The sequence below is a fragment of the Cucurbita pepo genome, chromosome LG13, assembly GCF_002806865.2.
Source record: "Cucurbita pepo subsp. pepo cultivar mu-cu-16 chromosome LG13, ASM280686v2, whole genome shotgun sequence".
In the NCBI taxonomy this organism is placed as follows: domain Eukaryota; kingdom Viridiplantae; phylum Streptophyta; class Magnoliopsida; order Cucurbitales; family Cucurbitaceae; genus Cucurbita; species Cucurbita pepo.
The window spans coordinates 426630-441181 of NC_036650.1; the positions used below are offsets into that span (position 1 = coordinate 426630).

The following is a 14552-nucleotide window of genomic DNA, read 5'->3' on the forward strand; positions in this document are numbered from 1 at the left end:
CGGTATGGGGTGGATTGGGGAATCCCACGTTAATTGGAAAAGGGAATGAGTGCCAACAATGGGTCCTGAAGGGGGGTGGATTGGGGAATGTCACATTGATTGTAGATGGGAACGAGTGCCAGCAATGGGCCCTGAAGGGGGTAGATTGGGGAATCCCACATCGATTGGAGAAAGGAACGAGTGCCAGCAATGGGCCCTAAAAGAGGTGGATTGAGGAATCCCACATCGATTGGAGAAGGGAACGAATGCCAACAATGGGCCCTGAAGGGGGTGGATTAAGGAATCCCACCGAGTGCCAATAATGGACCCTAAAAGGGGTGGATTGGAGAATCCCACATCGATTGAAGAAAGGAACGAGTGCCAACAATGGGCCCTAAAGGGGGTGGATTGGAGAATCCCACGTCGATTGGAGAAGGGAACGAGTACCAGCAAAGACACTAGACCCCGAACGAGTCCCACGAGAGAGGGTTCAAATAACAACAATTTGTGTTGATGAATATACATTTTATAACACTTACAACAACCCAAACAATGAACAACAACCAATGCTCTTCAGATCACTGTTAAAGAAACAAGAATGAATAAAGCATTTATTAGAAGACAAGGTGTGCTGTGGGCAACACTATAAAATGAGCTCAAATCTCACTCACCTAACCACAAACGAAACTCAAATTACATTTAGCCTAATTGAAACAAACCAAACACACCTAAAAACACTTGTTATCATACAGTGCTGGCATTGGACAACATTTCTAGGACAGCTTCTTTCGTCGGTAGAGCTGGAATCGCTCCTCTCTCCATCACCGTGATGGCGCCACAGGCATTCGCAAAGCGTAGAGCGTCTCGTAACCGTTGCTCGTCCTGCCAAACGAAAACTTACATGTAAATAAGAACCAGTATAGACATTCTTCTGTTTCATTATGCAAGAACAAATGGAACCTGAAAAAGACTCGGGTCTGAAGCTAAGCAAAACAATATCCCGCTCACGAACGCATCGCCAGCTCCGGTCGTGTCGATGGGGTTGGCTTTAACACCTGCTACCCTGCCTCGGAATTTCTGTATACACGAAATGATTAAATTTACCATAACCTATCAGCTAAGACTTCCGGTAGACAACACGAGAATCGATGAATTCATAAAATGCTTACTTGAGTGTAATATCTACAGCCTTGCGACCCTTCGGTTACGATTAAAAGCTTGAAATTCGGACGAAAAAGCTTTTCCAACACCACGTTATCATCATAAGGATCATCTCCACCAGTCAAGAACGTAATTTCATCTTCACTTATCTGCATGAATTTGCACGAGAATGAAACAAACGCTACATAGTTTTCACATTTCTACCGACGTATGACTCAAAACGCTTCGTAATCAGACATTATACCTTAACAACGTCAGCTTGATCCCAGATGCTCATTATGCCATCCCGAGCAGCTTCCGGTGAAGGCCACAACGCCAATCTCAAGTTGGGATCATAAGAGAGAATACAACCAGATTTTTTTGCAAGTTTTAGTGCAGCTAGATGTGCTGACTTGCTCGGTTCATCAATCAAACTAATCGATCCATAATGAAAGATTTGTGCCTGAAACGAATCGAATTCAGAATCACAGAAAGCATCAGCAAAAGAGCATAGTAAACGAGTTTTATCTCTCTTGATAAGAACACGAGACTTGCCTGCTCAATAACTTTAACCTCGAGTTCACGTTCAGTGAGAAGCATATCAGCGCTAGGATGGCGAAAGAACAAGAATTCCCGTTCGCCATCTGCTCGAAGTGTAACAAACGCTAGAGCTGTCCTTGCGTTCGGATCAAACCGAACTCCAGAACAGTCCACATTGTTTTGTTTCAAAATGTCTACCAACATATATCCAAACTCATCATCACCTACCTATAACACAAGGAAGTAAGTTCACATTTCTTCCTCCCAAATTAAAGTTCTACACAAAACCGATACTAATCGAAGGAAAACGATCTCTTAACTATCGAAAACATTCAACGATTCAAAAGTTCGATCGAATACGAAGAAACGAACCTTGCCAATGAAAGCTGAGGAGCCACCAAGCCTTGAAATGCCAACAGCCACATTAGCAGGAGCGCCGCCAGGGGCCTTCTTGAAAGCAGGAGCTTCAGCAAGTGAAACTCCACCCACTGTTGGCACAAAATCTATCAAAACTTCCCCAAAACAAACCACAGGGGAAGTTTTAACCTGCAAATTTCCCTTAAATCCTGTGGGAAGATCCTTAATATCACCTGTAAAACGCCAAGTCAAAGAACTTATTCATTCACTCATTCATTAATTTGTTCAACATATCATAAAGCAGACCATAATCCAGAAAGACACAAAACATTGAATCTGGGAACAGATAGATTCAAAAGGAACAAGAAAAAGATCATTAAACAATCAGAATCATGGAATGATGAACAACAAAGTCAGCCAAGCTAAAAAAGAAACAAAGAAAACCCAGTAAGAATCAGAACACCAAAATGTCGAGAAAACCAATGAGGAGACAAACAAAACAAAGAACAAATCACAAAAGAACATCCACAAAGATTCAAAGATCGAGTCCAAGACGAAAACGAGAAACGATGCAGACCCAAATGAAGTCAAGAACAGGGGACAATGAGAGATCAAAGAACAGGGGAAAAACCGAAAAGGGTTAATCGAGAAATGAAGCATTGAAGTAGAAAAACGTTGAAAAATGAAAAGGGTTTAACTCGGAAACGTACCAGGAGTGAGAGAATCGGCCATTGAGGGGTATTGAGAGCTGGATGGAGAGAAAATGAAAGGAACAGAACAACAAGAATTGCAGCAAGAAAGTGGATAGAGTCGCGGAGAGACAGAGGGATTGGTTTGGTGGGATGTGGGTGTGGAATCGGAGGCGGAGGAGTGGGAGAAGACGGAGGGAAATGGTTAAGAAGGGGTGAAATGTTGACAGAAGTAGAAGAACCATTGAGCACCCACAGACAAAAATTGGCCCCCGGGATTGTTCTTCATTTACTTCCTTCTGTTTTCTTTTTAAATTTAATAGCTACACGGGCTTTCTATGCCGATTCCTGCTTTCTGCTTTCTTTTCCTACTGTATTTGGATTTGGATGAGATCGGCCGCTTCGGTCATTCCTAGGTTCAATTAACCTGCCTCATATCTCCTATATATCTACTAGTTCAATAGTTCTGACTTTCTCTCAAAGTTTTTAAAGTTATTAAAAAAAGATTTTTACAAGTTTATTAATAAATCCGTTACTATATATTTACACACCCTTATAAAAAAAAACATTTAGTTTTTCTCTCAACCGACATGCAATCTCACAATTTACTATGTTCGGAGTCCAACATCTTTGCTGGCACTCACAAATCTCACAACCATATAACGCCCCAGACCTACCGTCAAGAGATATTATCCTCTTTGGATTTTCCCTTTCAGACATATTCTCAAGGTTTGAAAACGCGTCAGAGGAAGGTTTCCACACCCTGATTTGTTCTCCTCCCAAACCAATGTGGGACATCACAATCCACCCTCCTTCCGAACCCAGCATCCTCGTGGACACTCTTTCCTTCCTCTAATCGATGTGGGACCGCCCTCAAATCTACCTCCCTTTGGGCCCCAGCGTCCTTACTGGCACACCGCCTCGTGTCTACCCCCCTTTGAGGAACAACGAGAAGGCTGACACATCGTTCGGTGTCTGACTCTATTACCATTAAAGCCTAGTGTCCTCGCAGGCACTCGAGGATTTCACAATCCACCTCCTTCAAACCCCAGTGTCACAATCACACTTTTGATGGCACCGGATTTGCGATTGTGCGGCACTCACTTTCCAACGACAAGTGAGTTAAGCCAATTCGTTTTTGCGTCGCCTACGGCCAAGCGATGTATGCTCAAGCCTCTAGCCTCGGTTTTAAGAGAAAGTTCTAGAAAACGAGGGCAGAGAGATTTTTGAAAGAGAAGTTATATAACCAAACAAGAGAGAAATAACAACTGCTCACAGTATATAACCTTGGGTAGGGAGAAGTTGACAACTTGTCGTATCCCTCTATAGTACATTCTAAGTCCTTTCATGTTTAACAAGCCTAGACATAATATTTCTGAAACGTCATACTTACTAGAAATACAAAAGTAAAACACTAGAATATGAAAAAACATAAAGGGTTGGGCTTGTCATGAGCATGCGGCCATGGGCAACACGCCTTGGACGAGTATGATCGTGACACCCAGCATCTTCGCTGACACTTGTTCTCTTCTCCAAACGATGTGGAATCCCCCAATCCACCCTCTTCGGGGCCCAGCGTTCTTGCTGGCACACTATCTCATGTCTACCCCCTTCAGAGCTTAGTCTCGTCGCTAACACACCGCCCATTATCTGACTCTGATGATATTATTTGTAACAGTAGTGATGTTTATTTTAAAAAATAATATTTAATTTTAAGTTAGTGTATTAAAAGTTAAAAATGTATTTTATTTTTAAATTAACAATATTTAATATACCAGAAGTAAATGCTATTTTCTTTTGGTATGGTATAGAAAGTATTTAATTTTTAAATTAGATACATACAAAAATTAAAGTATATTATGATATTAATTTTGAATTTAATGGTATTAAAACAACATAAACAATGATATTATTTTTAAATAACATATAAAATTTATTTTATATTTAATTTAAGCAAATTATAATTACAAAAACTAGGTAAATTTTGCTTTTTACGGTTAAAACTCTTTTTTAACTTAAAAAAATACAAAAAAAAAAAAATTACTCTTACCACGTTTAAAAAATAATCATAAATTTTCAAAAGTAAAATTAAAAAGTTTAGAAATAATATATAAAATTATATATAATTTTCGTCCATAATTAAAAATAATAATTATTTAAAATTATTTTTAGAGAAGTAAAGGTGTTAATATTAATGGTTAAGATATTTTTTAACTAAAAAAAATATTACAATAATACCCTTTGACTTTTAAAAATAATTAAAAAAAATCCGGAAAAGAGTTTCCATATTAAAAAAAAAAATTATTTGAGGTTTGAGTTATTTTCCATAATCAAATAAAATAACACTTTATACATTAATTAAATGCATTAATATAAATAAAATTCTTGGTTTAGACAAATATAAATGGCGTTACTTATTTTTTAAAATTTAATGTCCGATATATATCTTAATTAGTAAACTTACATTAAATATAATAAATTAAAATTCATTAAATCAGACAATAAAGTTAGATAATTATTGCAATTTTTATTTTACACTAATTAATTTTTTATTTAATTTAGTGAATTTTAAAACATTTATACATTTAACTATAGGTACGTTAATCTGTGTAAAACGAAAAAAAAGTATATTTTTTAAGTTTGTGAAAGTGAAATTTGTCTGCCCGATATTTCGAATTGAAATTTGAAATCTATATTCGACATTTGATGATGTCAACATTCTTATGCATTTCAAGTGACCCGATACTATCTCATAAACTAATTCGAGTTATTTTAATAATTTTTTTTTTAAATATTTAATATAAAATTATTTTAAGTAAAACATATTTCACATTAATATTTATTTATTTAATAATGAGTGGGTATAAATTTAAGATAAAAATAGAAAATAAATGGACCCGGCAATTGCATGTGTGGCGGGCACGGATCTGTGTTCAAGTCCCCAAGTCCCGAACTGTGTTCTTTTGCGCTTCACGGACCCAGCTGGGTGAGATCCAAAGATCTTCTCTGAACGGTTCTTCTTCTTCCTAACTGGATTGATCGATTCGCATTTTCTTCATCATCGTCGTCAATGGCTTCTTCCTCTCTGCGGCTCCACAATCTTCTCTCTTCCCCGCTCAGACAGCGATCATCATCATTACCACTTTCTTCCAATGGAGCTTCCTTTCGAGCAATTCCTTCTTCTACAGCTTTCATTTCGTCTCCACTTCTGCTCTCTTCTCCTCTACTGCCTCCTCGAATTGCTTCTCACTCAGTCGTCGTTAAGGCGTCTTCGCCTTCTTCCTCTTCCTCTTCTCCTGCAACTGTTGCAGAGTCTCAAGGAATCAAGGTAACTATGCCGTTCCGGCATCACTCACTCTCTTGTTCCTTCGTTTATTTTCCTTTTTTTTTTTTTTTTTTTTTTTTTTTTTTTTTNGTTTTGCTGTGCATTGAGAATATTTTCTGTTTTTGTTGATTACATTACGTGTATATTGTTTTTTTCAGATTGATTTGATTCCGACTCAGCCGATTGAAGGCCAGAAAACTGGAACTAGTGGTCTCCGGAAGAAGGTGTTTTCTTTTTTTCTTTTTTCTTTTTCCATCTCTTTTCGTTTTAGATTGTTCGAGATATTCATGCTTGAATTTTCATTAATTAGTGATTTTTTGTAAACGAAGAAACCGAAGGAGGGAATAATATAATTCTATATAATGTACTTATGTACGAGCATCGGAAGTTTCTTATATTAAGCTAGTTCGCTAATGGATTGATAACGTTGATAAACTGGTGCCATCTGGTGTGGTTGTTGAATGGCGGGAAAACTGCCAGCATCCGGCTAAACGAACCATTGCTGTTTTTGTTTTTAAAATTTAGTCTGCTTGTTAAATTTATCCTTTCCCTTGATCATTTTTCTGTGGATTTTGGTGGCGTTGATGCCATCACAACTCACTTTGTAATTTACATGGCTTTTCAGGTGAAAATATTTAAGCAGGAAAATTACCTTGCAAATTGGATCCAGGTTTGAATGTTTGCATTTTGTCGGAAATGTTAGTCTATGAAATCTCAGCATGAGTTTGAAGTTTGTGTTACATGAGCATTTTGCATCTGCAGGCATTGTTCAATTCCTTGCCACCAGAGGATTACAAAAATGGGCTGTTGGTTTTAGGAGGCGATGGTCGTTATTTTAATAAAGAAGCTGCACAGGTCTCTTCTTGAGCTTTTGTTTTTTTGCTTAATTCAGTAGTCTAGTTTCCTTAGAACTTTTCAGCGAACTTTGCAGATATTTTGCAGATTATCATGAAAATTGCTGCAGGAAATGGTGTTGGGAAAATATTGGTTGGACAGTAAGTAGATCTACCCTCAACTAATTTCCGAATACTTCGGCCTTTCTCTTGTATTTTGAAGTTCGGTATTGAAAATTTAATCCAGGATTTCTCTTTTAGACATGCATGTACCAACTACCAAGTATCATTTGATGATATAGTTCACGGTTAACTTAAATGTGCACGGTTTTTGATTCTTGAATCTTAGCACGAATCGTGGAGGCTTATTTTATATTTTATCTTTTAAAATGAAAATATTTCATTAATCATGGAAGGATAATCAAGAACTAAGGGAAGGAATCCTCCTTAACCAAAACCAAGGAGCTGTCTAGCAATTTGTTTTATAATTCTTAACCTTCACAATCTAAAACTGTGAGTGTGGTTTGTGAAGGTTAAGAATTACAAAAATTCCTCCAATCAGTAGTAATCAAGGGGAGCTCAGGTTCACGCTCAAAATTTAAAAAAAAAAATGCAAGTCTAGTATAGTCCAAAAAGAGGAAACAAAACAGTACTGTCCCCAAGAGCTGAAACATTTGGAAATCTTTTCTATTTCTCTTCAATCAAATATCTTAAAGAATGCACCTCCACTTGTTAAGCCAAACAGATTTGGATTTAAGCAATATGACAACGTTTAAGGAAGGCTGACATGGCAGTATGTGATCAAAGACTTCAAGTAGATTCTACCATAAATTGGCAGAGAAAGTGCATTTGTGGAAAATGTGGACTTATATGTCTCTTCTTGCCTTGCATAAGCAGCATCCTTTGGGACAGATTTGAAGGCTCATGGCTTTGAGTCCTTTGACCTACACCATCTGTTGGATGTTTGAATCCCCCAACACCTTCTTTTGGATGCTCACATCTGCATATGGCTTCATAAAGACCAGAAGACCACAATCAAGAATGAGGGTCTGCTACTGCTATTAACAATGAGAAGGGTCCACAAACAACAAAAAAAGAACTACAAGAGAAACTCCATGAAGGGTTAGGGATCCAGTGGCGAACAATCCTTCTCCAAGGACTAAACTCAAACTCCCCAATCAAGGAAAGGAGAGTGAGACATCCATCATTTCCCTATTGGTCAAACTGATGACTGAAACTGAAAGAAAAAAAGGAGAGCTCTTGGAAGGAACCAAAACATCAGCCACAACGATTTTCGTTGAGGACAAATGGGATAAATGAGAAAAGGTAATGCAAAGGAGCTATCCCTCACGCATTGTTTCTCCCAGAAATATGTTTCCTTCCTAATAAAGGAAACTCTATTTATATGGTCCTATCAAAGAGAGTTACAAGAAGGCTTCTCCAATTTGATCTGAGATCATTGAGACTGTAATTTGTTAAGGTGAAATAAAATTTACGCCAAGAAATAGCCAATGTAAGAACAAGAGCCAATGGTCGATTACTTCAGTAACCTGTGATTCTCTAGGATTATGATTGGTAAATCTGAAATTCAAAATACTATTCTTTTTATCTAATAGCCGTAGCCAGATGGATGGATTGATGGTAATGACACAATTATTTGGGCATTTCAAAAGTTAATTTCTGCTGAGAAGCAATTTTAAGGAGAAGTGTGTAAACTATAGTGAAATTTATATGATGCAGGGAAGGTATTTTGTCCACACCAGCTGTCTCTGCTGTAATACGAAAGAGGAAGGCAAGTTTGCTCTACAGATTTATTAGATGATCAAGCATTTTGGTGTGAGATTTAATAACTTTGCCTTCTGCGTAATTTTGTGTCCTACAGGCCAACGGAGGATTTATAATGAGTGCAAGTCACAATCCAGGTGGTCCTGAATATGACTGGGGTATTAAGGTGAATTTTTTATTCATTTTGTACTCTCCTTTATATTTAATTAAATAGAATTGTTGGTCAAAATGTTAAATGAAGCGTGATTTTTTGTTGCAAAATATTAGTTGAGCATTTTGACCTTATCTTATCCATGACAACTACAAAAGTTAGTTGTAAGTTTATCTGACTTGAATGTATTGGCTTTTCAGTTTAATTATAGCAGTGGGCAGCCTGCACCTGAATCAATTACAGACAAAATATATGGAAACACTCTTTCTGTAAGTACACGTTTCTATCTTTGTGATCGGTTCCTTTACTTACTTTTTTCGTTAAGTTTTTTGTCTACTTTCTAATTGGTCAACACTGCGTTATATCGCATTCAATGTTTTGTACATTTTTTATTCTTTTCATGTTTGCATTGAATTTCCCCTTGAGCCGTCTGGGTCCTCTTGCAAGTCTCTATTTATTTGTTTTATCCCCTCTTAGGCGTTGCTCCCATCTTATACATTCTTCAGTTCCTGGTGGAAACTAAAAGTCCCAAAGAAAATTCACTTCTTTTCTTGGTTGGTTGCTTTTGGAAAGATGGGTTGTCCTTTTTCCACTAGAGTTTGGAGGTGTTTCTGGCAGGGATGTTTTTAGCCTTTTCTTTTTACTAAGGTTGGATTTTTGTTGGATATTGGTGGAGGCCATGTTGATTCCCCATTTCAGAGGGAGGGATCGTGTTCTCAGATTTGTGGTTTGTATGGCTGAAAAGGAACAAAAGAGTGTTTCTAGGGAAAGATAGTCTGTAGCTTGTATTGAGGATGGTTGGAGTCCCACGTTGGCTAATTAAGTGGAAGATGATGGGTATATAAGTAAAAAACACTATCTCCATTGGTATGAGGTTTTTTGGGAACTAAAACTAAAGTCACGAGAGTTTATGCTTGAAGTGGACAATATCATTCTATTGTGGAGGTTTGTTGTTCCAAATATGAACATTTCATGTTAGCCCATTGCCCTTTCTCTTTGATTTCATCTATCTCTGCTTTAGCATCAGTAACATCTTCAATTGGTGACTCCATTTGCTATCTTATGAATTTGTATTTGTACAAATCTTTTTGCAGATCTCTGAAATAAAATTCGCTGATATTCCTGATGTTGACCTCTCTCGCATTGGAGAAATCAAGTATGGGAACTTCAGTGTTGAAGTTGTAGATCCTGTTTCTGACTATTTGGAGCTGCTGGAGGTGATGAAATCCTCGAACACACCACAAAAATGAAAATAAAGAAAATATAAAAATTTTGAAAATTGAATATGATTATTCCCGAGGACTGACAGAAAGTTATGGATCTGCTGCAGAATGTATTTGATTTTCCACTCATAAAAAGTCTGCTTTCACGTTCAGATTTCAGGTAAGAGTTTTGTTTGATGCCTTGTGTTTCAGTGGTGCATTCCCATTCCAGATGTCCTTAGAAAAAGTTTGAAGCCAAACAACTTCCAACTTAAGCTATATGTGAAAATATGGAATTGCATACTGGTTTGGAAGTTTAACAGCTAGTGATCGAGAATCCAGCCACACCCTCCAGAAAAAAATTTCCTCGCCATCTTCCCAATTTGATTAGGAAATGATAAGAAACTAGTCCCATAACTTGAAGATATTCCACCAAGTTCTCCTTTTGTCTTTCTCGCAATTTAGCCACCCCTTCTTTTTCCCATATGTATTGGTTATCAATTTATGCTTCACTTGTCAGATTCTTTCAAGGATGTGAACCCACATTTCTATCAGAGATTCATTTAGTTATTTCAAATGACACTATCCTCTAATTTAGAAGGTGATTTGGATTTCCATTTGAGGAGCCAACCCACTGTTCTGAGAGAGTTGACCGCTCTAAGATAATCAAAATACGTAAAAGAGACATAAAACTACGACTCTTAGAAAGGTCTGTATCTCTCCCGAAGGTAATACATGTTTTTCCCAACTTTCTCTCTTAATTCATCTCTTATATAAAACACTCTCTAAGGATCAGACCCACTACCCTTCCATACAAGATATTACCTTTGCTGCCGAAGAACTAACTATTCTTCAGTGTGCCCACTCCTGCCTTTTTGCTTCCCCTTTCTAGTGTACAAGTATTTATCACGGCCTATCAATCCTATCAATTCTATTAATACCCCCTCTACAAATAGAATTGACATCAAAGGGATCTTTCTAGTTTGTGTTTCCCAATGAATGAGTGCATCAAAATCCTCGTAAAATGTTTCTCTGGCTAGTTTCACACCCAAAACTGCCAAGGGATTAATATTTATCAAGCACATCCCCCCAGTGTTATGGTAATAAAGGACATGGTATATGATTTGATTCCTTGCCAACTTCAATTGAGAAACATGTAAACAAGATGGATAGTGCTGGATGGGGGCAGGTCAATTTGATATGCAACCTTACCAATCTTCTTTATTACTAGATAATGGTCATTATAGAAGTGATACACTTTTTCATTCTTCTTATCACAATGATGTGTGTCAGCCTGGCTCGTCATAACTTACTATGCTCTCATAAATTGGAAATTCAAATCATCAATAGCCTTCTAATGTTCCTGCAAGATGGTGTCCACGATTGCAATGACAGAAGGGGTTGAGCCCTACCTTATAAGGGAGGTAGAGGCCAGCCATAACACGAGTTAAAAGTAGTTTTCTTACTCTAATATCATGTTTATTTGATAAGAGCTCTAATACCATTTAAATATCACTAAACTCAAAAGCTTAAACTCATAGGTTAGATATATAGTCAGTAGCATTAGAGTTTATTACTCATTTGGAAGAGGGAGAAAGAAGACAATGAGGCATATTACATGACACCTCACTCAATAATGTCAGTAAATGGGGTAGAAGATGATTATGGTTGCAATGAATTTCATATCATTGAAACTTAGCAAAATATAATGCTCTTTGACTGATAGTCTCTGAATCCTAGTACTGGCTGGAACTCTCCTTGTGGCAGCCATGACATCTATCCTTTTTTTTCTTCTTCTTTACTCTCTCCTTTCAACTCATCTCAACCCAACCCTTTATGGTTGAGTATGCTTTAGGTGTTGGATGCATGCAGTGCCAAACAATGGCTCATCTTCTCTTAGTTACATACTGGGAAAATGCCCCAGGGTTCATAAAAATGGTGGGCAGTAGCCATACAGAAATTGGGTTTCATTTATTAGAGAAGAAATTGTTTCTTGTTGCACCAAAAATGTTTCAGCAACTCTTCGGTTAGGAATTTTAGGTTCAACACAAGCAATGCAAATTAGAAAAAGAAAAGACACAAGAACATACACGTACTTCGCCTTACAACTGCTAGTGTTTGCTTAATTAGGATGTCAAATCATTGTTCTTATAGATAAATTGGCCTTATCAACTTTAGTTGTTGGATAGCCTTACGTTTGCCACTTTAAGGATGCCGATTTTCTGTTTTTATTTTTTATTCTATTGTTTTTGTATCTGGATGTGTATGCTATGATTTCTTATTTTTATGCATGGCATCAAATACAAACCTAAGTTAAAATAACATAATATACCCTTACATTTGCCTCTTTAAGGATGCCAATTTTCTGTTTTTATTTTCTATTCTATTGTTTTTGTATCTGGATGTGCATGCTTTGATGTCTCATTTTTATGCATTATTTTTCTTTTTGAATGTATTATTGACGTATTTGTTATTTTAACTTTGTTAGGTTTGTATTTGATGCCATGCATGCAGTAACTGGTGCTTATGCAAAACCAATTTTTGTGGACAAGTTAGGAGCGAGTCTGGTATGATGCTATGTACAAACATCTTTATTTTAGACAGATGGAAATTCTAATATATTTGAGGCTCTAGTAATAAGACACCAATGATAACAATTTCAATTTCAATTTATGTTTTTGGTTTTAGGCTTTTCATTTTCTGAAAAATATTTGATAATCCATTTAATTTTTAAGTAATGACAAAGGGTTTTACAATCATAGGCCCCAAAAATATTTTCTTAGAAACAAGATTCTGTTTTGTAAAATATCGCTAACTTTGTTACTCCATGTACTTCTCTCAGATAGCCACATTACTCTTGACAGATTTTCTAACTTTTTATCTCTCTAACATATTTCTTCCCTCTAACTCTTGTTTTCCCTTTTCTAATGTGTCTTTCTCTTTTAACTCTCTATCTCTCTCTAAAGTTTCCTTTCTCTTTCTAATATTTTATAAACTTTAATATAATGATAAAATTTGGAAACTACAGTAATAAATATAAAAGATAATATATTATTTTTATCATTAAATAATAGGAATTATAATTTGATAATTATTGTAGAGTTGATTATAGAATAATTAATAAACAAATTAGGGTTCACATATTTTAGAAAATCAGAAAATATAAAACGTTAATTAAACACGATTTGATTTTTTATTTTAATTTTTTAAACAAAAAATTAACATAGTTATTGAAAACAGAAAAATCGAAAGTAAAAAAAAATGATGTATATACAAACACACATGCATACATGACCAAACTTTAATTAAGAAAAAAAATATATGATACTACTAAATGGCATACAAAAATACAATAAACTCAGTGATAGGAGCTTAACAGCAAACAAGAGCTCCAAACAAGGCCTAAATTTTTGCAATCCGCACGTAGGACTCAATTTCCAATGGAGTGCCTTTAGAAGATTTTGGGCATGGACATCCAGATCCTAATCTTACGTAAGTTGTTTAAGATCCAATAGGAGGGTACGGCTGCGTGATTTGCTATTGTCTTGGAGTAATACTAACTATTTGTACTGTTCACAGGTATGCTAAGGATCTGGTCGACCTTTTGTTCAGTGAAGACGGACCTGATTTTGGAGCTGCTAGTGATGGTATTTCATCTCATACATAATCTATATTTGAGTTCAAGTTTTATTTTTATTTTTTTAAATGTTTTTCCCTTTTTTTTCTCTTTACTTGCATATCAGTGCATCTGCAGATACAAGAAATAAATTTAAACCTTAAAAAAGGATAAATGGTAGTAAAAACAAAAGAGAGAAAATAAATGCTACCGGATCTATTAGAAATACTATTGACAAAAAGAGATTTGAACAGTGGAGTAAAAAAGTAACCATAGTTTTTTCTCTTTAATAGTTTCAATCCTCTTTAATTAGTAAACCACATCATCTTCCGACAGTTCTGAATCTTGAATCATGTACCTGGGTATTTACAATTCGGGTGGTCTTCCAAGAACTAGGCTTCCTTGTATTTTTTGTGGCTACAACTATATTTTCTTGGTTGTCTTGGACATTCCTTATGTTATCTGCAGCCCTTTATTGCCTGGAACTTGTTGGTTTGTGCTAAGTTGATACGTCTGTCGAGCTAATTGTTCCAAAGCATGCTCGATATCATTCAATCCTTTTTCTTATCTCCTCCACCAAGGATTCAATTCACTGCAAGCGACAGTTGACAGCTTGGTGATAACTAGGGGAAGCTTCCGCCTCAACATGTCTACTCAATTTATTCCGATTCGGAAAAACTTCTGGCCTGGATTGAGGACTTTCATAACAACTTGATGCATATTCAAGTTCTCAAGTTTTCTGTGATTTTCATTAGCCCAGTAAGGCTACAATCAATCTATTTAAAGGAGCTGAGTAAAGGATCCAAACCCACAACCAAAGACAAACTAACCAGCCAACTAATCAAGCTAACAATCAGTTGGTTAAAGGTTACAAAAAAAAAAAAAAAAAAAAAAAAAAAAAAAAAAAAAAAAAAAAAAAAAAAAAAAAAAAAAAA

The 14552-nt window shown here is 36.1% G+C and overlaps 2 protein-coding genes across 2 annotated transcripts in view; one reads left to right on the top strand and one right to left on the bottom strand.

Moving 5' to 3' along the window:
• Window positions 1-474: 474 nt before the first annotated feature.
• On the bottom strand, window positions 475-3015 carry LOC111808042 (probable fructokinase-7). Its single transcript, XM_023693817.1, has 7 exons — window positions 2727-3015; window positions 2032-2249; window positions 1675-1887; window positions 1385-1582; window positions 1149-1289; window positions 940-1056; window positions 475-861 (listed from the first exon to the last, which is right to left on the bottom strand). Exons 1-7 carry the CDS (start codon window positions 2746-2748, stop codon window positions 724-726), a joined length of 1047 nt encoding a protein of 348 aa, XP_023549585.1. The 5' UTR covers window positions 2749-3015; the 3' UTR covers window positions 475-723.
• A 2603-nt stretch (window positions 3016-5618) lies between these two features.
• The window catches only part of LOC111808702 (phosphoglucomutase, chloroplastic-like), a 14253-nt gene continuing 5319 nt past the window's right edge, over window positions 5619-14552 (top strand). Inside the window, exons 1-13 of the mRNA XM_023694845.1 lie at window positions 5619-6033; window positions 6189-6254; window positions 6656-6700; window positions 6793-6885; window positions 6973-7025; window positions 8604-8655; window positions 8746-8814; window positions 9000-9068; window positions 9894-10016; window positions 10130-10182; window positions 12490-12568; window positions 13429-13493; window positions 13581-13648. Of these exons, the coding sequence (XP_023550613.1) occupies window positions 5776-6033; window positions 6189-6254; window positions 6656-6700; window positions 6793-6885; window positions 6973-7025; window positions 8604-8655; window positions 8746-8814; window positions 9000-9068; window positions 9894-10016; window positions 10130-10182; window positions 12490-12568; window positions 13429-13493; window positions 13581-13648 (1093 nt within the window). The 5' untranslated portion in view covers window positions 5619-5775. The remainder of the gene's footprint in view (window positions 6034-6188; window positions 6255-6655; window positions 6701-6792; window positions 6886-6972; window positions 7026-8603; window positions 8656-8745; window positions 8815-8999; window positions 9069-9893; window positions 10017-10129; window positions 10183-12489; window positions 12569-13428; window positions 13494-13580; window positions 13649-14552) is intronic.

Coding starts and splice junctions, on each gene's coding strand:
- LOC111808042 (XM_023693817.1), bottom strand. CDS start 2,748: ATGGCCGATTCTCTCACTCCTG. Junction 1,888..2,031: donor CCTCAGCTTTCATTGGCAAG/GTTCGTTTCTTC, acceptor CTTGTGTTATAG/GTAGGTGATGATGAGTTTGG. Junction 1,290..1,384: donor ATCAAGCTGACGTTGTTAAG/GTATAATGTCTG, acceptor AAATTCATGCAG/ATAAGTGAAGATGAAATTAC.